The 25,620-nt window shown below is 39.9% G+C and overlaps 1 protein-coding gene across 6 annotated transcripts in view; it reads right to left on the bottom strand.

Moving 5' to 3' along the window:
- Positions 1–1,645: 1,645 nt before the first annotated feature.
- LOC133504530 (centrosomal protein of 164 kDa-like) overlaps positions 1,646–25,620 on the bottom strand; it is a 64,308-nt gene continuing 40,333 nt past the window's right edge. For 5 of the 6 annotated variants that reach the window (XM_061826852.1, XM_061826854.1, XM_061826853.1 and 2 more), the window contains 12 exons: positions 21,444–21,587; positions 17,963–18,046; positions 17,823–17,891; positions 17,489–17,748; positions 17,215–17,370; positions 12,871–13,003; positions 12,680–12,775; positions 5,506–5,608; positions 5,071–5,412; positions 4,909–4,975; positions 4,706–4,807; positions 1,646–2,592 (listed from right to left, as the gene is read on the bottom strand). In XM_061826852.1, the coding sequence (XP_061682836.1) occupies positions 2,496–2,592; positions 4,706–4,807; positions 4,909–4,975; positions 5,071–5,412; positions 5,506–5,608; positions 12,680–12,775; positions 12,871–13,003; positions 17,215–17,370; positions 17,489–17,748; positions 17,823–17,891; positions 17,963–18,046; positions 21,444–21,587 (1,653 nt within the window). In that variant the 3' untranslated portion in view covers positions 1,646–2,495. The remainder of the gene's footprint in view (positions 2,593–4,705; positions 4,808–4,908; positions 4,976–5,070; positions 5,413–5,505; positions 5,609–12,679; positions 12,776–12,870; positions 13,004–17,214; positions 17,371–17,488; positions 17,749–17,822; positions 17,892–17,962; positions 18,047–21,443; positions 21,588–25,620) is intronic. The other variant, XM_061826851.1, reaches the window with a different exon arrangement.

The raw sequence follows: 25,620 nt of genomic DNA on the forward strand, positions 1-25,620 counted from the left end.
GACACAATTCACACCTGGGTTAACACACATTACATTGGCCTAACTACTGGCACGTTGGAAGACTATGTTAATCATGCCCTCCATGCAAAGAAAATTTGTGAAGGATAAGAAGAAACAAACACGCTACAACTTTTTATGGGAAAAGACACTGCTACAACAAAGCACAACAACAGGATAAAATGAATGAAAGACTGTTAATGTAACAACAAGGTAAAAAAAAAAACCCTCCAGGCCCAGATTTTCATTATGAAAACAAACTCACATATACACTCCCGAAAAAATAACGATTATCTGTACACAGATAATCTCAGAACAGCGTCCACTCTGATTCAATGTCCCCTGCCTCCTCCGGGACGTGAGCAAAGTTCTTTCGGAGGTGGGAGTTGAAATTCCTTCTGACAGGGGAATCTGCCGACGTTGCAGACCCTCACAATACGTTTGGGCCTGCAACGTCGGACTGGCATCTTCCCCCACCATCGGAGCCAACTCACCACCAGGTGGTGATCAGCTGACAGCTCCACCCCTCTCTTCCAAGGCATGCGGTCGCAAGTCCGGGCAAGGGAAACCAAGATCAAATTTTTGTCATCATCATAGGGGTTTTGGAGTCGTAGTTTGTCTGGTCGTTCACCTAGGACCTGTTTGCCATGGGTGACCCTACTAGGGGCACGAAGCTCCAGACAACTTAGCTCCTAGGATTATCGAGACACACAAACCCCTCCACCATAAGGTGACAGCTCGAGGAGGGGACAAATAAAAAAAATAAAATCATACATTGTGATTTCTGGATTTTTCTTTTTAGATTATCTCTATCTAATTTCTGGAACGGATCGGCTACCCCCCACCTTACAAAATAGACACCCCCCACCTTATGGCCCATCTCACAGGTGGTGAGCCCTTGGGAAGAGGGACCTATGGACCTTTTACTCTATTGGGCTGTGCCCGGCCGACCCCCAAGGGCGCCGGCCAGGCCAACAGGCATTTGCCTTTGAGCCCCACCTCCAGAGGGGGGCCCCAGTGACCAGGGAAGGGAAACCTGAATCAATTTGTGTAAACTGTATCATTATGGGGGTCTTTTCTGGTTTGCTTTATCTGGCCCCTCACCTAGAATTTGTGTGAAGCTCCAGACAACTAAGCTCCAAGGACCATTGGGACACACAAAGCCTTGCAACACAATAAGGTGTCAGCTCAGGGTGGGGTTCTACTGCCTCATTATTTATAAGTAGGTTGTTTTGGCGCATTCATTCAGATAGCTTGGATCCCAGATAAGATATATTTTGTTATAGACAATCCACTAATTTGTTGATGTCTGTACTGTAGTTGTTTCAGCGGTTTAAATTAAGTCATTTGGATACACTACCGTAGCTTTTTGTAGATTTATAGTAGTTTAAAAAAAAATAAAATAAATGGTTCAAGACTACTACCCTGTGGAATTCAAGTATTCATTCATTGTGGGGTGGAAGAGAATAGAAACTAGTCAAACTGTTTATATATCACCCCTTCTTACAAGTCTATGGTCCAACATCTCATTTGCTCTATAACTAAGCACCAACTGTATAATCTGTTGGAAAAAATATGAACTATTTAAAGTGTGTTGTACCATGACTGCAAACAAATGCAAGGTAATATACAAGATGTGAGACGAAACCAGTTTTTCAATGTTTTATTCTACTTCAATATGCTCTGTACAATGTAATTCATCTTCAGCACATGTATGTTTGATACAGAATTTAAAATAACTTTTGGCAGAAAATGCAAAAATATACTATGTAAAAAAAACACTTATGGAAATATAGAAATATACATAAAGCTCACAACTACAGTACTGATAAAATGAAGTAGCTGTAACTCAATGGCATTAAGGTTTTAAAGATTCAAGAAGGAAAATATAATACAAGTCTCTCACAAAAACATTTACACTGTAAATTTACAGAGACAACATGAGTACCAAACTTCAAGTTAAATAAACACATAACACAGTGTAGTGCTTGAAAGCTTTGTTTTTTTCCCCAGAAGAACGATGAAAACATGTTTGATGACATTTTGGGGTTTCTTGGATCAGTTTCCTGTCAAATTAGGTTGGATTCTTGCTTGAATGAGAAGGAATCTCTGGAAATTATTGATTAAACTCTGTGTCCAGCACAGGGGTTTTGCTTCAAATGTAAACACATTGAATAATTGGACAGGTAGAGAAATGATTTCGGCAGCAACCTCAGGTAAATTGTCATCTCTGACACTCTCTCTATATATGGAGACCTTTTTTGTCTTGTAGTGGACCCGCATGTAAATTTTTTTTGTCAAAAATAGGACATCTAAAAGACCTTGATCGAGGTGGTGTCTCCGACCTATAGCACCACATAGCTAAGAGTGACAAAATAAACAAATGGTTTATAGAACTGAATTAAGTGTCACATTTGAAAATTAGAGTTGTGTTGGCATTTTTTCTCAAGAAGTCCTCAGAAAGAAAGCCCAGCAGGACGCCACAGTGTGTTGTGTCATTAGTAATGGTAGACTCTGATCTGGTCCTTGTCATCCAGGCCCAGTTGGACAAGGTTGTTCTGGGAGGATGAAGCCTGATAGCGAGTGAACAGAGGTCTGAGGTACTCAATTAAGGACACTTACAGTTCACGCAACAGCCTGTTTCTTGTTTCTTCTTTTTTTTTTTTTTTTTTAAATCCCTGTCCTATTCGGCTCCTTGGTGGATATGTCAGCATGCTTTATCATACCGGAATAGAGAATGTGATCTACTGTACACCCCTGTTTAAATGATACTGCAATTTTTTAAAATGTAGGATAGATATTGAGAAGTGAAATAATACAAGATCAGTGTTGGGATCATTTTCTTGGCTAAGTCTTTCAAAGTTCGGTTAATTCTTCCCCAAAAAAACTACTTCAGTTCACAGTTTATAATTGAAAATTTAGAACTCATTTTACCAGTCAAAAAATTAACTAGTTCAGTCCCACCTCCTCAGTGGTACATATAGTAGTACCTCTACTCATGAACGTCTATAGTAACGAAAAATTCAGTTTACGAAATACAGAAAAATATTGTTTCTACATACAAGGGAAAATTCAGGATACTTCGTTTGAAAGTGGTGCGATAGAGCTGCTCTCCTATTGGCTTTCGCTGTACCATCTTCCGTGCATCTCATTGCTTAGAAGGTACGTCAATCTTTACCCATGATGCTTTTTGTTTCCCTTGGACACTTGAGCATCACGGAATCCCATGCCAGAACACATCAAAAAAGTACAACTTTTTCGTGAGTTTTCCATGTTAGTTCACCATGGGCTCCAAGATACTTTAGTGGAATTAAGTTGTGTGGGTACGTATGTTTTCTCTCAGCTGTCAAAGTTTCCTTCCTCCTCCACCCCCCACAATGCCTTTTTGCTTGTCACTCATTGTTCTCTTTGGCTAGTTTGCACAACACCAATGTTAAATGAACATATTTTTAGGATTTTTGACATTATGTACTTTAGATGCTTGATTTTATTTTATTTATTTTTTTTTTTTTGGGGGGGGGGGGGGGGGGCTGGGGTTAGGGGTGGATGGGGGGATTCGAATAGATTAGTCTATTGAGATGTAAAAAGCTCTTCTTCTTACCAAAAATTCACGTTACGAAATCACTTCTGGAATGAATTAATTTCATAAGTAGAGGTACCACTCTATATTACTGAGGGCCTATTACCATTACCATACTCGAATTTTACTTCCCCATCGTTGCCACCCATTCAGTCCACAGTAGTAGTCTGCTGCAGCTTTGACCATACTATCTCAAAACCGTGAAGAAAATCTTGATGAAACCATGGTGAAAGGACACTTGAGAACTTTGCATTCTTCACAGATCTGGCTGACTATATTAACAAAATTATTATTGTTGGAATCCATCTTTACATGACAAAACAAAATTCCATATTTTGAGATTATATTGTTTTAACAGATTTACTAATAATCCATCCATCCATGCATGCATTTTCTGAGCCGCTTATCTTAACAAGGGTTGTGGGAGTGCTGGATCCTATCCCAGCTATCTTCGGGCGAGAGGCAGATTACACCTTGCATTGCTTGACAGCCAATCGCAGGGGGAAAATACAAACAACCACTCACATTTACACCTATGAGCAATTTAGAGTCTTCAATCAACCTACTAAGCATGTTTTTGGGATGTGGAGGAAAACAGAGTATCCGGAGAAAACCCACATAAGCATGGGTAGAACATGCAATCTTTACATAGTAATCCAGTATTTGAACCCAGGTCCTCAAAACTGTGAAAAAGACTCTCTAACCAATTGTTCACCGTGCTGCCTACTAATAATCCACTTTTACAATTATGTATGGTATTATAAAAGAACACTTTCACTCCCATTTACGCAGTGTCCCTCTATGCACCTCACACACTGAAGTAGCTCCCGCGTGCCTAACTAATTTCATTCTAAACAGCGAAATAGAAAATGCAGAGATCTTTTAGTCTTTTGAGCATGTCCAAACCAGTCCTTTTGCTGGTCACTTTTAATATTACAGTTGATTCATTATATATGACAGTACACCAACATCGCAGCAGACCCTGTGATGTGACTATTGTGCACATGTACACCGCTATGATGATGCTCCAACAAAGTATTGTGCTTGCCTAACTTCTACTAGCCGTTTCCAATAGTGCTCATAAACAACAATCACCAGTCGTTACAGAATGTGTGCATTGGAGGATACATGCTGCTCTCTTTCTTTCGCATCTCCAGCCACCTCTTGTTGCTGTCAATAAGTTTCTGCAGTCTATGGCCATCCACTTTCATAGACTTTTGAACATGCAGGCTATGGGGACAAAAAAAAAATAAAATTGAATGTAGATACATTTGACATGACTGAAAGAAGCAGACTAGAGACTACTGCAATTAAAGGCACAAAAAATATACCCAGCAGGAGTAAAGGATACATCGGACGTGTATGTCCTCAGGGTAATGGAGTTGAGTGCTGCTGCTTCTGGGGAACAAAAACAATACTCAACACCTCAGCCTAAAAATAAAAATCACGCACTCAAACAAACAAGTGATACAGAATGACTCTATTGCGTATACCAGGAAAGATCTCTCTCCATCTGCGCCGAGTGACCTCGTCAGATGATCTCAGTCCACTTGTGATGGACCTGTCCAAGTAGGTAGTCATTCCAGAGCCACCTTGTGTTGATGACTTCCAGAGTGGAGAGTTGGGTTGGCCTAAAGACGTTGGGCGTGGACTGGGTGAATCACTTGTGAGAGGAGTACAATAAGACAGGGGTGCAGGAAAGGCTGGGAGAGATGCATTGCTATGCTTCTGGGTTAATGATCCCAAAGCACCCAAAACAGTGTTGAGCTGGCCTGAGATCTGCTGTTGGGACTCTGCTAACTCCTGGACTTTGGCCAAAAATGTCACATTGCCTCCTGATAAGTGAAAGGATAAAGAGATGAGAAGCAGACATTTGTCAAAATACTTTTTATTTCAATTTTCATGAGCAGAAGTCCATCATGCATCACCTTTCACATCAGGTGGGTCCACAGTGCTACTAAGGTCTGAATCTGTTAGATCAAAGGTGACCTTCCTCTTGCCAGCCAAAAGCGACGCACCTCGAAGGAAGGACTGTAAAGGGAATAAAGTAATCAGTGAGAGCAACATGCAGTGGTTATTGTTTTTTTTTTTTTTTTTTTTTACACCAAGTACCACCACTATAAACAAAATTAAAATACACAAACATTGTATGCAAAAGTATCTATAAAAATTGAGACACGTTTAATTCCTTAAAGTATTCTTTTAGTATTGTAAGACATTGTCGTATTATGCAGCTCGACACTGCGCTTACAAATACAAAACTAAAAACTGTACTTAAATAATGATGCAATTAAAATGTATTGCACCAAAGTTAAATTAAATGCATACCTAAACAAAAGGTTAAAAATCGATCCATTCTAAATAATGCTTATCCAGGGTCACTGGAGCTCATTACACCTGCCTTTGGAGAAAAGGTGGACTACACCCTGAACTATTCCCCAGTGACTCATCGGGCACATATTGACATGGACAACCATTCGCAACGTCATTGAGTGGGAGCTGAACTCACTCTGCCAAACCAAAGTCACGTGAGTATACCAAAACACCATTAGTGAACATCTTTAAAAAAAACAAACAAAAAAAACATCAACAGTTCTAAAAGTATTAAACGCAAACATATCCGTCAACAACAACTTTCGTGAGATAGTGATTTTGTGTCGAGGGATCTCTAGTTAATTAGTGTTACAAGTACCAGACTGAGAAAAACTGTTCTTGAGTGCTTTCTTGCAAAGGGCTTGGCTCGCACCTCCAGCAGCACAGAAAGAATTTCAACACTTCCTTTGATTGGGATTATTTAGGCTTCAACTACCATACAGTACAATTAGAACATGTGTATCGCATCAGAAAAAACTCACTTGCTGATGCAGAAAACTAGTTTTTTTTTCTTTCAAAAACAAATGGATGGATTATTGTAACTCCTTTATTGACAATTTGCTCCAGGAAATTTCAATTATCTTCAAAAATATTGCTGCCCATGTACTGTCTAGTGGTAATCAGAATCATTCAGTACTAGAGTCTCTGTACTGGCTCAGACAAGAATTTAAAATCCTTGGCCTCTCCTCAACAGCATCGAGTACCATTTTTTACAGACATACAGAACACCCTTGCCTCCACTAATTACACACAAACAGTAATATTACTATGCATTTTAACAATTTGGGAAAACCCAGATGATGATAAGTGTATTTGAGACATGAAAACACCAAAGGTATAAGAAATGTGACCAAAAAATTGTAGGGGTGGGCCTGGGGGGATCCCCCACAGAGAACTTTTTTTTTTTTAAACATACATTAGGAAACATGGAAGACTGATGAGCACAATTAGGCAAAATTAACATTTTCTTCACACAGAAAAACATTTATTTACATTTCTTATGTCCACATTGATGTACAAATTTAAGAATTAAATTGGGAAGTTAAAATAAATTAAATTAGCTTTTTTTTTTGGGGGGGGTGCCTACGACTTGAGCCAGGAACAAATCTCCACCTGTACCTGACACCTTCTTCAACATGTGCCATACAAACATCATCTTCTTTAAGTACTCTCATTCTGGAAAATAATTGACTAAATTTGTCTGTCTCACTTCGTTTTTCACTGTTATTACATTCAAAGGCTAATCCCAAATGCATCCTCCAGGAAAATATTAGGTGAAGGATTTTTCTTCCCTCATTTTTATTGTCCATTTCTGAATTTGAAGTTACTTCATTCTGTGTTGTGACATAATCCCTAACATCGCTTTGTCACTTAATAAATTTAACATTAACATCCGTAAACTAATTAAATAATTGTAGGCATGTTTAATACAAGCTGTACTAGCGGGTCAACTCTTGTCGCCGTGTGTTTGGCTCTTGTCACCGTGTGTTTGATGGTTGCGCTTGGACCGCAACAACAACAAAAAAAAAACTATTACTACTACTTCCACTACTAAAATTACTCCAAAAGTAACATCATAAAGCCAGATTATAGTTTGCAAATGCATAGAGGGACAAATGTATTTGAGAAATATTGTCTGATAAAACAAACAGCTGTTTGGTCATAATGAGGATTGTAATGTTTGTAAGAAAAATGACGAGCCTGAGAACACCAATCCAACTACGAATTACGGGAATGGCAGCATCAAGTTTGTGATCCCCCCCCCCCCCCCCCCCCCAGAAAGACATATGCGCTTCATAAATTAGATGGCAATATCACAACATTATGTGGAAATACTGAAGAAACATCTTCAGACAACAGCCAGCAAGTTAAACCTTGGGGACAAATGTGTCTTCCAAATGGATAATGACACAATGTATGTTGCAAAACTGGTTACAAAGTTTCTAAAGCAGGGGTGGTCAACCCATGGCTCTTGAGCTGTATGCTGCTCTGCCTCCTTTCATGTGGCTCTCATGAAGGCACGAAAGCATATTGAAGTTCTGTTTTTGTTGTTGTTTTTTTTTTTTTTTTTAATGTGCATGCACATTTTGCCTGAATTCATTGCAGTAGTTTGGAGCACTCTTTGGTTGCATTTCAGAATCAGACTCAGAATCATCTTTATTTGGCCAAGTCTGTGAAAAAACACACCAGGAATTTTTCTCCGGCGGACGGTGCTGCACTGGTACAACATACAGAACAACGAACAAAGCAGCAAGAACAAAGAACAAGAGAAATTTTTATTTATAGGAACTATTGCTTATAAAAGTCATGCAAGATGTAAAATCAAAACCAGGTACGAGATAAGTGTCTCAATGTCCGACATTGTATAAAGCTTGTACACTCCCTTTACCTGTTCGCAGTTCCCGTAATAGACCAGTGCAATGACAGTAGTGCAAAGGGAGCAGGTTAAAGTGACAAATCATGCAATAGTCTACAAAAAAAATTACTAATATTGTTGTTATTGATTGGACGAGCAGAATGTGAGTGTCCCAAAAATGGCACAAGGCACAAAATAGTAAATTTGCTGATAAAGAATATAATGACTTAATTGCCAAAGGGAAAAAAAAGTTTGAATGCATGTGCTTGTGTTTCGAGGGCTGAGTGAGACGGGACTATGCAGGCGTGTGCAGCGTGAGGATTTAGAAGGGGGAAAAAAAAAAAAATTAGTTTTATTGTCCCCACCAACCATCTTAGCTGTGCAGCGAGAGAAATTAGTTAACTCCGACGAGGACAACCACGGTCACGTGACCGTAGCAGCAAAGGTTAACACGTTATTTTCACAAAACTGCAATGCACATTGAATGAAAATAGCTTCAAATTTCTCAGTTGGATCGTGATCTGTGAAGACAATAATTTGTCAATTTTGCTTTCAAAATGCATGGATAAACAAAAATATGTGGATGAACACCAGACGTTTTTACCAGAGCGGGAGAGCTCATATTTTTTTTGTCGAGTGCACCGGCAAGCCACTTTGCCTTTTGTGTCAGACATGTATTTCATTCCACATCTTAAACTCTTCACTTCACCTCACTCTACACTAACATCGACCTGGAATTTCCAAAAGGGACTGAACTTTGCAGTCACACACAAAAGCAGATGCAGTTTTCAAAAATAAATAATGAATTATCCAGACACTAACACAGGCATCAAAAAGCCTAAAATGAAGGTGATTTTTTTTTTTTTTTTTAAATGTCTTGGTGACATAGCTGAAATCCAGTTTCCTGAAAACAAAAATCTTACACAGATGGCATCAGACCTTCAACTGTCCCGCAACACTGAACAGACTATCAGATATCATATATATATATATATATATATATATATATATATATATATATATATATAGATAGATACTATCAGCTACTGCTTCACAGTTCCACCCAGACCTCCAATCTTGTGAGTATTTTAGTGTTGCATGAGGTGAGAGTTGTGACATAAGCAAGACTTGGTTGAAGATATTTCTTATTTTGGTGTGTGACATTTAAAATAAATCTGGCTGAGCAAAGCTATGTGTGAGGAGAGAATGATGCTCATGTATATGATTTGGCTCTTTGCAGAAACACATTAAAAAATGGTGGCTCTTGATCTCTGAATGGTTGGCCTTTAGTCACTAAAGGATATAAAAAAAATAATGTTTTGGAGAGGGCATTGCAAAACCTTGATCTGAATCCTATTGAAAATATATGGGGAGACCGAAAAAGGCATGTGTGACCAAGGTGGATAACGAACTTGGTTCCGTTAAACCAGCTCTGTTATGGGAAATGGGCCAATATTCCTGCCAACTATTGCTTGTGGAAGGTTGGAAGATTTGACCAAGGTCATAGAGTGTGAAGGCAGTTTCTTTAACCCTTCCGGAAAGGCTTGTCACCAGGTTTAGGACTGTGTTTATGGGAATACATTCATTCATTTTCTGTCCCATTTCACCTCTCTAGGGTCATGGGAACAGTGGAGCCTATCCCAGCCATCTTCGCGGGAGAGGCACCATCCATCCTGAACTGTTTGGCAGCCAATCGCAGAGCACATTCAAACAAACCTTACTTTGATTAACACTCGCTTTCACACCAACGGTCAGTTTTGAGTCTTCAATCAATCAATCATGCATGTTTTTGGAATGTGGGAAGAGACAGGAGTACCCAAAAAAACAGCTATGGAAGGGAGGAACATGCAAAGTTCACAAAAGCAGGGCTGGGATTCGAATCTCGGTCCTCAGAACTGTCAGGCAGATGTGCTAAACTCAACCTAAATTTTCTCACAGGCCACAGTCCAGTTACCATTTGCCTCAGAGGGCCTTTAATCACCTCTTATTATTAAATAACCACAAAAAAGGCTTCTGGACAGAATGCCTGGCTTTCAGCCTCTACTCTAATTCCAACAAAAGTGTTCTATAGAGCTCGTGCACGTGACGTCACCATTTTCACAGTACCATGTTGCCGGTCAAAAAGAGCTCTTGAACAGTGTGGGGGACATTGAACCGGAGCAGACTACTTGCCGAGACTTGTTGTTACAAGAGACAAGACAGATATTCAAAGAGGTCATTTTGTAGAATAAAAGCTGAAAACACCAGAAAGGTTTGATGGATTTCGCAATAAAATGTGATAGATGGTGCCCAACCAAATACACACGACTGTGTAGCGGTCACTTCATTTCAGGAAGGAATTATTCTTCTCAATCTCAAATTCCCAAGAAGTATTTATAATGCCAAGTTGCCTCATTTGAAAACAATGGGTTAAAAAAAAAAAAAAAAAACAGGGAGTAGTCTGCAACGTACACAGAAGTGTGTTGCGGCTACACGTTAAACTTCGGTAAACCTCTCGCTGACAATTGTTTTGTTTTTTTTTTTAAATATGCATTGTTCTCAAATGAGTCCAAAGCGCATTTTAAAAAAGAAAATAAACTGTCGGTCACAGAGAGGTTTATGTAGGATAACGTGACTGCAACATGCTTTCGTGTACGGGAGCTGAAGCCTATCCAAGAGTGACGGGGAGAGGTTTAATGTGTGGCTGCAACACGCCTTCGTGTATGTTGGAGACTACTCCGTGTCGTTTTTTTTTTTTTTTAAATATACATTGTTCTCAAATGAGTCCAATCCGTATTTAAAAAAAAAGAAAAACCGTCAGTCACAGAGAGGTTTACCGAAGTTTAACGTGTGGCCACAACACACTTCTGTGGACGTTGGAGACGACTCTGTCTTTTTTTTTTTTTTTACGCATTGTTCTCAAATGAGCCAACTAGGCAAAATACTGTGAAGTATAATACTGCTATATTGCAAGTTCTCCCACTTAGGGATCAGAATACTGACCCTCAAAGACCTGTTAGTCCGCATTTAAAATTTCACCTCCACTCCATGTGTTATCCTGAATTAGTTGCACCTGTGTGAGGTCGTTGGCTGCATAAAGACACCTGTTCACCCCATTCAATCAGTAAGACTCAAACATGTAACATGGCAAAGACCAAAGTGCTGTCCAAAGACACCAGAGACAAAATTGTACAACTCTACATGGCTGGAAAGGGCTATGGAGAAATTGCCAAGCAGCTTGGTCAAAAAACCTCCACATTTGGAGCAATCATTGGAAAACGGAAGAAGCTAAACATGACGGTCAATCTCAATTGGAGTGGAGCTCCATGCAAGATATCACCTCGTGGGGTCTCAATGATCCTTAGAAAGGTGAGGAATCAGCCCAGGACGACACGGCAGGACTTGGTCAATGACGTGAAAAGAGCTCGGACCACCGTTTCCAAGGTTAGTAATACACTAAGACGTCATGGTTTGAAATCATAGATGGTACAGAAGGTTTCCCTGCTAAAACCAGAAAAGGTCAAGGCCCATCTTAAGTTTGCCAATGACCATTTGGATGATAAGAAGAGTCAAGGGACAAGGTTTTGTGGTCAGATGATACCAAATGCAACGTTTTGGTCATAAATCCACGAGGCGTGTTTGGAGGAAGACGAATGGTGAGTTCCATCCTAACAACATTCCTACTGTGAAGCATGGGGGTGGTAACATCATGCTTTGGGCGTGTTTTTCTGCACTTGGGACAGGACAACTGGATTGTATTAAGGAGAGGATGACCGCGGCCATGTATTGTGAGATTTTGGGGAACAACCCCTTTCCCTCAGTCAGAGCACTGAAGATGGGTCGTGGCTGGTTCTTTCAACATGACAATGACCCAAAGCACACTGCTAGAAAAACTAAGGTGTGGCTCCATAAGAAGCATATCAAGGTTCTGGCATGGCCTTGCCAGTCTCCAGACCTAAACCCAATAGAAAATCTTTGGAGGGAGGTGAAACTCAGTGTTTCTCAGCGACAGCCCAGAAACCTGTCTGATCTAGAGAAGATTTGTTTGGAGGCGTGGGCCAAAATCCCTCCTGCAGTGTGTGCAAAGCTGGTGAACAACTACAGGGAACGTTTGAACTCTATAATTGTAAAGGCTACTGTACCAAATATTAACATTGCTTTTCTCAGTTGTTCAAATACTTATTTGTAGCTGTGTCACACAAATAAATCGTTAAAAAAACATACATTGTGATTTCTGGATTTTTCTTTTTAGATTCTCTCTCTCACGGTGGACATGCACCAACAATGAAAATTTCATACCCTTCCATGATTTCCAAGTGGGAGAACTTGAAATATTGTACGGTGTTCAAATACTCATCTTCTTCACTGTATATGATGCTAAGACTAAGACTAACCTCCTCAGCGATAGAACTGTCGAGATGTTCTTTTCTATGGTTGAATGTATTTCCACTCTTTACCAACTGCTGGAGTTCAGACAAATTTCCTGTCTCCTGAAAAGAGAAAAGAAATATAATAAGATAGAGTGCTTCTTTAAACATGTAACTTGAAAAGGAATTCCACCATTTTCTACCATCTGCGGATTTACCCTTCTGTCCACCTTGGATTGCTGTGCGGAATTGTTCTGGGCCACATGCAAAGTCTGTCTCTGCATTTGTCGGTTGCTTTCCTTCTCAAGGAATATTTGAGTCTTTTGGATGGATGAATTTAACCCACCAAATCTGAACAGACAGGTGTGAAAACCTGTATTAGTGTTATGAACTTAACATCTTGATTGAATAGTGTTTCTTTAAAACAGAAAAATATATTACAGGTAGTCCTTGGGTTAAGACGGTCCCAACCTAAGACGTTTCGACTTTACAACGCCGATCCCCTGTCCGCCATTTTGTCTGGCTAATGCTTGTTCATGTTTGTGTGCCGGGAGTATCTTCGCATTTTTCGCCCTCCTTTTTAAACATTATCGCCCCAAAGAAGAAAGCTGTGTCTTTTAGCAATGCTTCTGCAGCCAAAAGAAAATCCATTATCATGGAAACGAAGCTGAAGATCATTAAAAGATTGAAGAAAGGAAAGACACCAACACCATCAATGCTTCAGTCGGTCGACCAAGGTGACAATTATTAAACACAAAGCCTGTATTTTAGCGCATGTGAAAGGTTCCGTTCCTATGTCGAATACAATGATCACAAAACAAGGTTCTTCGATACTTGTCAAGATGGAGAGGATTGAGGACCAGGTGTCTTTGCAATAGCTAAGCACAGACTCCCTTCTTCTTCTCCATCCACCTCTCAACAGTAATGCTCAGTACATAATCTTGTTTATTTCACTGTATTTGTTTTTTATCCAAAGTATTTTGATGTAAATTCTGATGTTAATGGTGTTATCCGACTTAAATCGAAGTTCGAGTTAAGTCACTACAGTAGGAAAGGATCTCAGTCGTAGACTAAGGACTCCCTGTATGTGTGTATATATATTTGAATTGAACTGAATGTCAGGAATACTGACCAAATTCTGATATGAATTCGACAATATTTAAAATGACTAATTGGTTTGGTGTTCCATGCAAAGCCCTCTTTGAAGCAAAGATTGTGATTTAAAAAAGAAACCAAAAATAAATAGAAAAAAAAAAAATATATATATAAATATACTGTAAATATACAGTGCTTTGTGAAAGTATTCAAGAATCAACAAGAGGGACACAATCATGGAGTGGAATGATATTTATTGGATATTTTATACTTTTTTAACAAATAATAAACTGAAAAGTGGGGCGTGCAATATTATTCGACCCCTTTACTTTCAGGGCAGCAAACTCACTCCAGAGGTTCAGTGAGGATCTCTTAATGATCCATTGTTGACTGATGATGATAAATAGAATCCACCTGTGTGTAATCAAGTTTCCATATAAATGCACCTGCTCTGTGATAGTCTCAGGGTTCTGTATCAATTGCAGAGAGCATCATGAAGACGAAGGAACACATCAAGCAGGTCCGAGATACTGTTATGGTGAATTTTAAAGCCGGTTTTGGGCATAAAAAAATTTCCTAAGACTCGCTTAAAGTTTGCCACAAACCACCTGGGAGACACACCAAACATGTGGATGTGCTCTGGTCAGATGAAACCAAAATCGAACTTTCTGGCCACAATGCAAAACGATGTTTGGCGTAAAAGCAGCAGTGTTCATCATCCTGAACACACCATCACCACTGTGAAACATGGTGGTGGCAGCCTCATGGTTTGGGCCTGCTTTTCTTCAGCAGGGACAAGGAACATGGTTGAAATTGATGGAAAGATGAATGGAGCCAAATACAGGACCATTCTGGAAGAAAACCTGTTGGAGTCTGCAAAAGACCTTAGACCGGGATGGAGATTTATCTTCCAAAAGGACAATGATCCAAAACATAAAGCCAAATCTACAATGGAATGGCTAACAAATAAACGTATCCAGGTGTTAGAATGGCCAAGTCAAAGTCCAGACCTGAATCCAATCGAGAATCTGTGGGCAGAGCTGAAGACTGCTGTTCACAAACGCTTTCCATCCAACCTAATTCAGCTTGAGTTGTTTTGCAAGGAAGAATGGGCAAGAATTTCAGTCTCTCGATATGCAAAACTGATAGAGACATACCCCAAGCAACTTGCAGCTGTAATTGCAGAAAAAGATGGCGCTACAAAGTATCAATGCAAGGGGGCCGAATAATGTTGCATGCCCCACTTTTCAGGTTTTTATTTGTTCAAAATAGTTTAAAATATCCAATAAATTTTGTTCCACTTCACGATAGAGTCCCACTTATTGTTAATTCTTGACAAAATATTTTAATTTTATATCTCTGTTTGAAGCCTGAAATGTGGCGAAAGGTTGAAAAGTTGAAGGGGACCGAATAGTTTCACAAGGAACTCTTTGTGTGTGTGTGTGTGTGTGTATATATGTATATATACACACACACACACACACACACATATATGCACACACACAGCTAAGAAAATAAGTATTTGAACACCCTGCTATCTTGCAAGTTCTCCCACTTAGATATCATAGAGGGGGTCTGAAATTTTCATTGTAGATGCATGTCCACTGTGAGAGAAATATTCTAAAAAGAAAAATCCAGAAATCAATCTATGATTTTTTTTAACGATTTATTGTGTGATACAGCTGCAAATAAGTATTTGAGCACCTGTCTATCAGCTCGAATTCTGACCCTCAAAGACCTGTTAGTCCGCCTTAAAAAGTCCACCTCCACTCCATGTATTATCCTGAATCAGATGCACCTGTGTGAGGTCGTTAGCTGCATAAAAGACAGCTGTCCGCCCCTTTCAGTCAGACTCAAACTTGTAACATGGCCAAGACCAAAGATCTGTCCAAAGAGACCAGAGACAAAATCGTTCAACTCCACACAGCTGGAAAGGGCTACGGAGAAATTGCCAAGCAGCTTGGTGAAAAAAGGTCCACTGTTGGAGCAGCAATCATTAGAAAATGGAAGAAGCTAAACATGACAGTCAGTCTCAATCAGAGTGAAACCCCATACAAGATATCACCTAATAGGGTCTCAATGATCCTCAGAAAGGTGAGGAATCAGCCCAGGACTACACGACAGAACTTGGTCAATGACTTGAAAAGAGCAAGGACCACCGTTTCCAAGGTGACTGTTGGTAATATACGAAGACGTCATGGTTTGAAATCATGTATAGCACGGAAGGTTCCCCTGTTAAGTTTGCCAATGACCAGGGTTCGGAATCAGTACAGAGGAGTCATGGGAGAAAGTTTTGTGGTCAGATGAGAGCAAAACATTTTGGTCATAATTCCACTAACTGTGCTTGGAGGAAGACGACTGAGTTCCATCCCAAGAACACCATCCCTACTGTGAAGCATGGGGGTGTTAGTATTATGCTTTGGGGGTGTTTTTCTGCATATGGGACAGGACGACTGCACTGTATTAAGGAGAGGATGACCGCGGCCATGTATTGTGAGATTTTGGGGAACAACCTCTTTCCCTCAGTCAAAGCATTGAAGATGGCTCGTGGCTGGGTCTTTCAACATGACAATGACCCAAAGCACACAGCCAGGAAAACCAATGTGTGGCTCCGTAAGAAGCATATCAAGGTACTGGCGTGGCCTAGCCAGTCTCCAGGCGTAAACCCAATAGAAAATCTTTGGAGGGAGCTGAAACTCCGTGTTTCGCAGTGACAGCCCAGAAACCTGTCTGATCTAGAGAAGATCTGTGTGGAGGAGTGGGTGAAAATCCCCCCTGCAGTGTGCGCAAACCTGGTGAACAACTACAGGAAACGTTTGACCTCTATAATTGCAAACAAAGACTACTGTACCAAATATTAACATTGATTTTCTCAGTTGTTCAAATACTTATTTACAGCTGTATCACACAAATAAAACGTTAAAAAAAAAAAAATCATACATTGTGATTTCTGGATTTTTATTTTTAGATTATCTCTCACAGTGGACATGTACCTATGATGAAAATTTCAGAACCCTCCATGATTTCTAAGAGGGAGAACTTGTAATATAGTGTTCAAATACTTATTTTCTTCACCATATATATATATATATATATATATATATATTATATATATATATATATATATAAGACAAGAAATGTCAGGTTTTATCTAATAGTATCTTGACATTTAATACATGGAATTTAAAACAACAATCAACAATTTCAAAAATAAGAAAATTTTCAAGTGAGAAACAGGATGATAAAATAAAAACTAATCATATTTAGTTGGAAAATCTGCTTGCAATAACTGCTTATTTTCTGTTGAGTTCAAACCCCACATATTTCAGACTTGGGCATTAATCAAGAATTGACCTCAGTGTGCCATTATTTTTGGAGGTGAGTGTAAATGCGAAATGCTGCCATAAAATATCAGACATTAACCAATGAGAGAAATCAGAAAGTCAGTATAATACAAAAAGCCATACTCAAAGATGTCGCCATTACTGTCAGGTACAGTGGAGACCGGTTCCTCCAGCTCATTTACTTGTAGTGATGAGTCTCTTTGGCCAATAGGGGGCGACATCACCCTGTTTTTGTCCATGTTTTGCTTGCTGGTGCATCCTCCATGTAATTCCAACTCACTAACAGGGTAAAATAAGTCAATTGGAGAAGAAATGTTCCGTTTTAAAATCCAGCTCCCAATTTAAACATGACTTAATTCGCTACTTCATGACTACACCCTTGGTTATTTCAGTGTACCTGACTCTGTGACTAAGCCGGTTGCATCTTTGCTCCAGAAAAGCCACCTTGCTCTCCAGTCGCTCTTTTTCCTCCTTCACCTTTCTGCTTTCATCCCTGACTTTGTCTCGCTCCTCCCTCAACCTCTCCTCCTTCTGCCGGGCCTCATTCCTCTCCTCCCGTGCCACACGGAGGATTTCTCGAGTGTGAGATTGCTCCTCCCTCATTCTCTCCAGCTCCAGGTTCAGCTGTTCTCTCTCCAGAGTCACTTTGTGTAAGGCCTGGACACGCATAAAAAAAGAATATTTATCAATATATAGTTTCCTTTCTTTCTTTACATAAGAAAACTCCCAACCCCTGTCCGTTTGTTGACATCTTCCTCCTCTTCCCCTAGTATCTTCCTCTTCATCTTCAGATCTGCTGTCTAATAAGAGAGAATAATAGTCAACACCCAGTTGCTTTGGATGCATTTTGATGAGTTAATGAACACACTACCTTGGAGTACAGCATTTCTTCCTCTCTCTTCAGCTCTTTTGCTCTCAGCTCCAACTGACTGAAAAGATCCTTAAGTTCTGATTCCTGCATGAAGAGAAGAATGATTGGAAGCAATTTGCACACAGTTTTCTAACATTGAAACGTATTTTTTAGGGGTGGGACTTCAATGGATTTATTGTGATTAATTATTTAATTTAATTAAAGAAAACAACACCTTTGTCGATGTACTGTTAGTTAGAAAGCTGTCACTCAGGTCTGCCAATGAACAAAAGCAAAACGACGGTTATGTTCAATAGTTACTGTCTTCAAAAAGATATCAAACTGGACAATTCCTTAGAGATCGTTGACATCTTCCATATTTTCACGACTATAAGTCTTAAATTTTCTCCAAAATGGATGGAAAGCCTTATAATGCAGAGCGGCTTTTGTGTGCACCAACGTCCAAAATTTGTACTGCCTGGGAGCATTTCCTGCTTACACATTGCTTATATAGAGGAAAAGCCAACGTGTAAGAGGATAGCATGAAGGAAGTGTGGGCGTGGGAGAGGACGCTAAAGGCACGCCCCCTGAAGGTATATAATGTTGGTTTGTGTTATGGCTAAGGACCCCCCAAAAATCTGTGCCAATAAAGAGACACAAAGAATAGTTTAAACTACAAGCTATCAGTTATGTGAAGGAACATAGGTTTCGAGCAGCTGCGAGAGAATTCAAGATCAACAAATCCACGGTTCGCAAGTGGAGGAAGCAGGGAAAAGAGCTGTGCTAAGACGCTGAGTTTTTTAGGAAGCAAGGCGAGGTTGCCCGAGTTGGAAGAGCAAATCGAGCAATAGATTAATGATCAAAGAACGAACAAGCTAAGTGAAAAAACAAGGGCAGCAAATGAACTCAGAGCTTGCTATTATTCTGGGAGTCTTGACAAAGCAACTTCAACCAGTGGACATTGGCGTAAACAGGGTGTACAAAATGAAGTTGCGAATGGCATGGGAGTGATGGATGATAGATGGCGAACACCGCATTACTGAGACTGGGACTGGGAGGCAGCGGCGAACGAGTTTCCCCACAGTTTGTGAATCGATTGTGGATCCTTGGGCTTATGTGCATTCTTCCACTGTTGTTTGAAAAGCCGGCATCTTATCTGAGGAGCCACGCGGCAACGAGAGTAACTGTGATGATGACAAAAGGGAACCTGGTGTGTTTGAAGGAGAACTTGCCCAGCTGTTCATTTCGGACACAGAAGATGAGGACTTTGGTGGATTTGTGGATCAGGATTAATCAAAAATAACGTGAGTACATACATTGTTAAATATCTAAATAAAGTGCAACCGAACTCACAGTTTACATTGTTAAAAACTTCAATAAAGTACAACTGAACTCAGTTTTGCTCGCGCTGCCATTATAAAAAGCGTCCATGCATCCTACAGTATATTTTAAGATAATGGTGATATTTAGCATCGCTGGAGGCAATCCCAGCATCCTTTGTGGCACTGAACATGTATGTAAATAGCGTTTGAAGTGCATATTTTGTGTCAATTATTTCTTCACTCATTGTTGTAGTTGTTTTGTTGTCTACTGGTTGTGCTGTTCTGTTTATTGTGGTGTAATAATTTTGGTTTGGTGTGACAACATGAGTGAGGATGCCATGTTGACTCAGTGACTTGCTTGCACCACTTGTCATGGAACAAAAAGTATAAGCTTGTTCTTCTGCCTATAAAAATAAAGGTACAATTGTGCCTCACTGTCTCGTGAGGGCCACCACATGCCTGTGCCCAATAATACGGTGCGCCTTGTGTATGTGTTAAATACTGAAAATGCACCCACAACTGAGACTGCACCTTTTAATACAATTCGCCTTATGGTTGTGAAAATACGGTATTTAGACCAAATTGTAACAATGGATGGAAATACAAGCACTGAAGTTCAATGCTGCATAAAACTTGCCTGGTAGGCTTACGTAAGACTTAGTGTTATATTCAAGAACAATCTTCCCATTTGCTTGAAAAGAACATTTTTCCATTCATGTATTTTACCAGTCCTCACTTACTGTAGTGAAACTTGCACAATGAATGACAAAGTTATACAGTCTACATGTAACTCAAAGGAACATGCAACACCAATTTTTGAAAATAAGCATTTGCAAAAACAAAATATGCAGCTGGATAAGACAGCAGATGCGAGTTAACAACGACATTCGAAAAATAAAAAGTCTTAAATTGGAATGACCTGGCCACATTGCCCAAAGAACTGACAAAAGATGGACCATAGAAACTATCAACTTGATACCACTGGACACAAAGTGACCAGGCAAAGACCTAAAAGTAGATGGATAGAAATCATTAAACACACCAGAATACACTGGCAAGAGATTGCAAAATGTCATAGTTGTTGGAAACGTAAAAAAGAGGCCTTCATTCTGCAGTGGATAGATAATGGGTGATGATGATAATAGTGAAATTGAATACATTATAATTATAATTGCTGAATATTTATATACTTGTAAAATATATTTGTATTGCTTTATTAGTGAACAAGTGTTGACAGACATTGGTGAACATGTGTGACATTCTTGCAAATTAACACTCTCGGGAGAGTGAAGACCTTAATACGGTGGTAACCCATAACTTAATAGATGTGATGTTTGAAAAATTTGACATTAGATTTATATTTAAGGAAACGGCATCTGATAAAGAAGCTATGCACAATTAAAACATAAAGCTTTGAGATCTTGGGAATAGTTCGATTTAATTGGCATTGGTTAGTGATAGACTAAGCCACATTCGTAAAGGAAAGCTCTGCAAAGACTGATCAACAGTGCCCAGAAGATCACTGGCTGCTCTCTGCCCTCCCGAGAGGACATTGCCAACTCCTACTCTCACAGCAGAGCCACTAATATTGTAAAGGACTCTTCACATCCTGGTCATCACTTGTTTAACCTGTTGCCCTCTGGCAGGCAGTACAGGTCCCACAAAACACGGACAACTAGATTCAAGGACAGCCTTTTCCCCAGACCCATCAACTCATTGAACTCAAACCACGAAAATAACAGTACTGTAATGGAATATTATGCAACGGCACTTTTGTGCATGTATTTATTTATTTATTTTAGCAATCACTGTGCCTTGATGTTTTATCTATTGTTTTTACCCAAGATGTTCTTTTTTTTATTGCACCTTGAGGAGAAGCACTCATCATTTTGTTGTATGCACAGCATATAATGACAGTAAAGGCTATTATTTGATTTTGATTTTTTTTTCATTTGATTCAGATTTGTATACAAATTTCCAATATGTTGCCACAGTAGGAACGGAACTCAGTTGTCAAACAAGGAGCCGCTGTAAAATATTTTGCATCTGACATCAGTGTACCAATCTCACTCTCTTGACACCCTGACTCTTTAACTTTCTTTCTTGTCAAAAGTTCAACATTTTCTTTCAGCATATGACAGGTTGCATTCATATCAATATGTGATTTTGATTGACCTTACCCTGTGTGAATGTGTCAGTTGTGCCTTCTCTATTTCACTGTCAAGTTGCTTGCGGAGTCTTTCCAAGTGTATAGCATGTGAGGCCTGAAGATGGTCTCTGTCAAACTGATGATTAGAAAGCAAGCGGTCCCTCTGGATACTTTCCTGTCACAAACAAACACACAAATCCAAACTTGAAAGTTGAAAGCAACACAAAGTTAATGGATTCAAGTTTGGTCCTGCCGCGTTGTACCGGCATCTTCCCTCACCATCGGGGACAACTCACCACCAGGTGGTGATCAGTTGACAGCTCTGCCCCTCTCTTCACCCGAGTGTCCGAGACATGCGCCTGCAAGTCCGATGACACAACCACAAAGTCGATCATCGAACTGCGACCTAGGGTGTCCTAATGCCAAGTGCACATATGTCCACCCTTATGCCTGAACATGGTGTTCGTTCGGGACAATCCGTGATGAGCACAGAAGTCCAGTAACAGAACACCAATCGGGTTCTGATCGGTGGCACCGTTCTTCCCAATCACGCCCTTCCAGTTCTCACTGTCATTGTCACTTGGGCAATGAAGTACCCCAGCAGAATGATGGAGTCCCCAGAGGAAGCGCTAAGAATATTATAAATGTATCCCTTGATGTCTGTGTCATTAATGTGTCAGTTTATAGGTTGCACGATGACACTTAAGAACTGTCCTCTTGATTTGAGGACAAACTGTACGAAATGATGTACTGAACAATTACTTGATTTGCCACAACTTTAAATTTCATTGAGTTTTCTGTAAAATCACTTTTAGATTTAATTAAAATTTTCTACAAAACCTCCTGTTGTGGTGGACCAGAGGATAACTGGTTAGCACATCTGACTCACAGTTCTGAAGACTGGGGTTCAAATCCCAGCTCTGTCTGTGTGGAGTGTGCATGTTCTCCCTGGGCCTGTGTGGCTTTTCACCGGGTACTCCGGTTTCATTCCACATCCCAAAAATGGGTGGTAGGTTGAAGACTAAATTGCCCGTAGGTGTGAATGTAGGTGCGAATGGATTACATGTGCCCTGCGAGTGGCTGGCGACCAGTTTAGGGGGTACCCCTCCTCTTGCTTGAAGATAACTGGGATGGGCTTAAACATGCCTTCGACCCTTGTGAGGATAAGCAAGTACAGAAAATAGACAGACTTCATGTTCTGTTTTGTGAGTTTAATAGTGAAACTACTATAATCAAAAAATTGTATTTCATTTATGTATCAGCCTTCTAAATTTCTGCGATTGAGTGCCATTTTTAATCACTTTTCCTAATTTTTTCACTTAAAAGAGGCATGGCACCTCTTTTCAAAACAAATAGTTTAATTGTAATGTTAAAACGTACAGTGGTACAAACGTGTTTAGTCACGATAAATGAAAAATTCAGGTTACAAAAGGAAAAAAATAGGTGCGGGACTCGCAGCCCACAAATTCCACTGAACGTAAACATCCTTTATCTTGTTTTGTGCGACGCGATAAGAGCTGCTCTCCCATTGGCTATCGCCATAGAATCTTCCTGGTATCCCACTGGCTAGGAGAGACGTCGATCTTTACCCATGATTTAAGTTGTGTGCGTGTGTCCCTCACGATGCCTTTTGCTTCTCACTCACCCTTCTCTTCGCAAAGTCAACCAACGCCAAGGGTAAATGAACTTAATTTTTATTATTCTTTACATTATGTACTTTGGATGCTTATTTTTGGAGAGTCAGGAGGCTCGGAAGGGATTCAGTCTTTTACTTGTAAAAAACACTTCTACTCACGAAAAATTCCCGTTAAGAAATGACTTTGGGGACAAATAATTAATAAAATTAATTCATAAGTAGAGGTACCTCTGTATGTCAAACGACACCGGAAGTAAATGCAGTCATTTGTTTCTGCTGTATTCTTGTATGCTTAACTAAAAAAATGCTGTAGGTAGGCTTTTGTCTTTGCTTAAGCAGGCAAATTAGGACTTGATGCGTTTCTTTTATGATTTTGTGAGACCACTCTGTGAGAAGTGCCACATAGATCAAATATACTTGCTTAATAACAAGCAGTAAACAAACACATGGTTATCAAATCCGTTTTAGGTAAAGGGCTAAAATAGATATCTTCACTATTAACTATTTTTAATTTGGAACTTATCAATGAAAACCTCAGATTTTGTGTTCTCCTGCTGAAATGCTCAAGCTTATACCAGATATCCATCAATCCATTTTCTGAGCCGCTTATCATCACAAGGGTCGCGGGAGTGATGGAGTCAATCCCAGCTGTCATCGAGCAGGAGGCAGCGTACAGCCTGAACTGGTTGCCAGCCAATCGCAGGGCACGTGGAGACACAGTCACCCTCACAATCATACCTAGGGGCAATTTAGAGTCTCCAATTAATGCATATTTTTGGGATATGGGAGGAGTACCCAGAGAAAACCCACACAGGCACTGGGAGAATATGCAAACTCCACAGAGGCAAGACCGGGATTTGAACCAAAGCTCAGGTCAGCCTGAGATGTGAGTGGATAGTCCAGAAAGCCTTCACTGCATGCAATTGTACGCACACATTTTTTTATTTTTGAATTAAAGTAATTGGAAAGCCATTATTTTTTTTTAGTTTGCTGTTATAATACAAATTTAAAATGATAAATTGTTTAGGGATCAAAGTGTTTTGCATTTACAATTTATTCTAGATCAGATGTAATTACCTGAATGCAAGCTTATGTCATGGGTGTGTCTTTCCTCGACCCGGCGTGCACCCGCTCCGATGAGCAGATGCGCTCACCTGCGTCTTCTCTTGGTAATTATGGTCCATTTAAATTGCCATGCATGCGCTCTGGTCCTTGCCAGATCATTGTACTTCTACGTCACGTTCCCGCAACCCTACGTTGATGCTCTGTGTACCGAACCCTGCGTCGTTAACGACCCTGCCTGTACGCCTGTTGATTCTGACCCTGCTGTCTGGTTGGATTGCCTACCTGTGTACTGACATTGGACCGAATAAACACGCTTCCCGAACTGTACCTGGTCTCATGAGTTGTGCATATTGGGTTCAGCCCTGTAACTGGTCTCATGAGTTGTGCATATTGGGTTCAGCCCTGTATTTTGGTCATGACAGTTAACTGAAATTATAGATGGATTAAGAAGGAAGTCTTTCCCAGCACGAGAGCAGATACGGCAGCTGAAATAACTACTTCATTTCACCATATTTCTCAATAAATCTATTTCCAAATTCAGTATTGACCTCAAATTTTGACCAGATGTTGGGAAGTAATCCATCCAGAACAAATTAGCTCAGAAATTAAGTTGTGTGTCATAACGTGAAATGACAGGGAAAAAGTATTGAACGTGAAGAAAGGAAGGTACAAAAAGGTATGGAAAGCCAAAACACCTAAAAACTATCAATCAAAGAGCAATGCAATTGGCAGCTGGTTCAGTCTTAATTGATGGCCAGGATATGAGTCAGACATCTCATGATGGGTAAGAGCAGCGAGTTGTCTTAAGACCAATACAAAATGAATTGTTGCAAAATGCATCAAAGGGATTGGTTACATGTGCATATCTTAGCTTCTGAAGTGAGCACAGTTGAGGACATAATGCACAAGTGGAAAGCACATTATACCACCATAAACCAGGTGGTCCTTTCAGGATATTTGACAGAGGAATGCAAAGAAATATCAGAAGAGTTGTCCAAGAGCCACGGACAACTTGGAGAGAGCTTTAAAAAGACTTGGAATCATCAGGTACCGTTGTTACAAGAAAAACAGTGAGTAATGCACTCTACCGCCATGGTCTGTCACGCAAGACCACAGTGGTGGGAGAGAGAAAAAACAAACCATCTCATGCTCATTTAAAGTTTGCTGAACAACATTTGGACAAGCCAGTTAAATACTGGGAAATACAGTCTGGTCTACTGAGAGCCAGCCAATCACCTGACTGGTATCCAAAATTTTTGGAAATAACTGAAATTAACGGTCCATATAAGAAGCCCGCAGAACCTTGAAAATTTTAACACTGCTTGTGTGAAGCAGTGAACCAAAATCACACCAGACCGTGATCTGACGAGTTTCTCCATGCAGGAGGCATGTTTAAGGCATCATTGTACAGAAAGCCTTTTGTACAAAGTATTAAATAAATAATAGTAGGTGTCTTTAATAGTTTTTACCTGTCATTTCACACTACCCAATACTTAATTTCAAAAGT

The sequence above is a fragment of the Syngnathoides biaculeatus genome, chromosome 8, assembly GCF_019802595.1.
Source record: "Syngnathoides biaculeatus isolate LvHL_M chromosome 8, ASM1980259v1, whole genome shotgun sequence".
Lineage (NCBI taxonomy): Eukaryota > Metazoa > Chordata > Actinopteri > Syngnathiformes > Syngnathidae > Syngnathoides > Syngnathoides biaculeatus.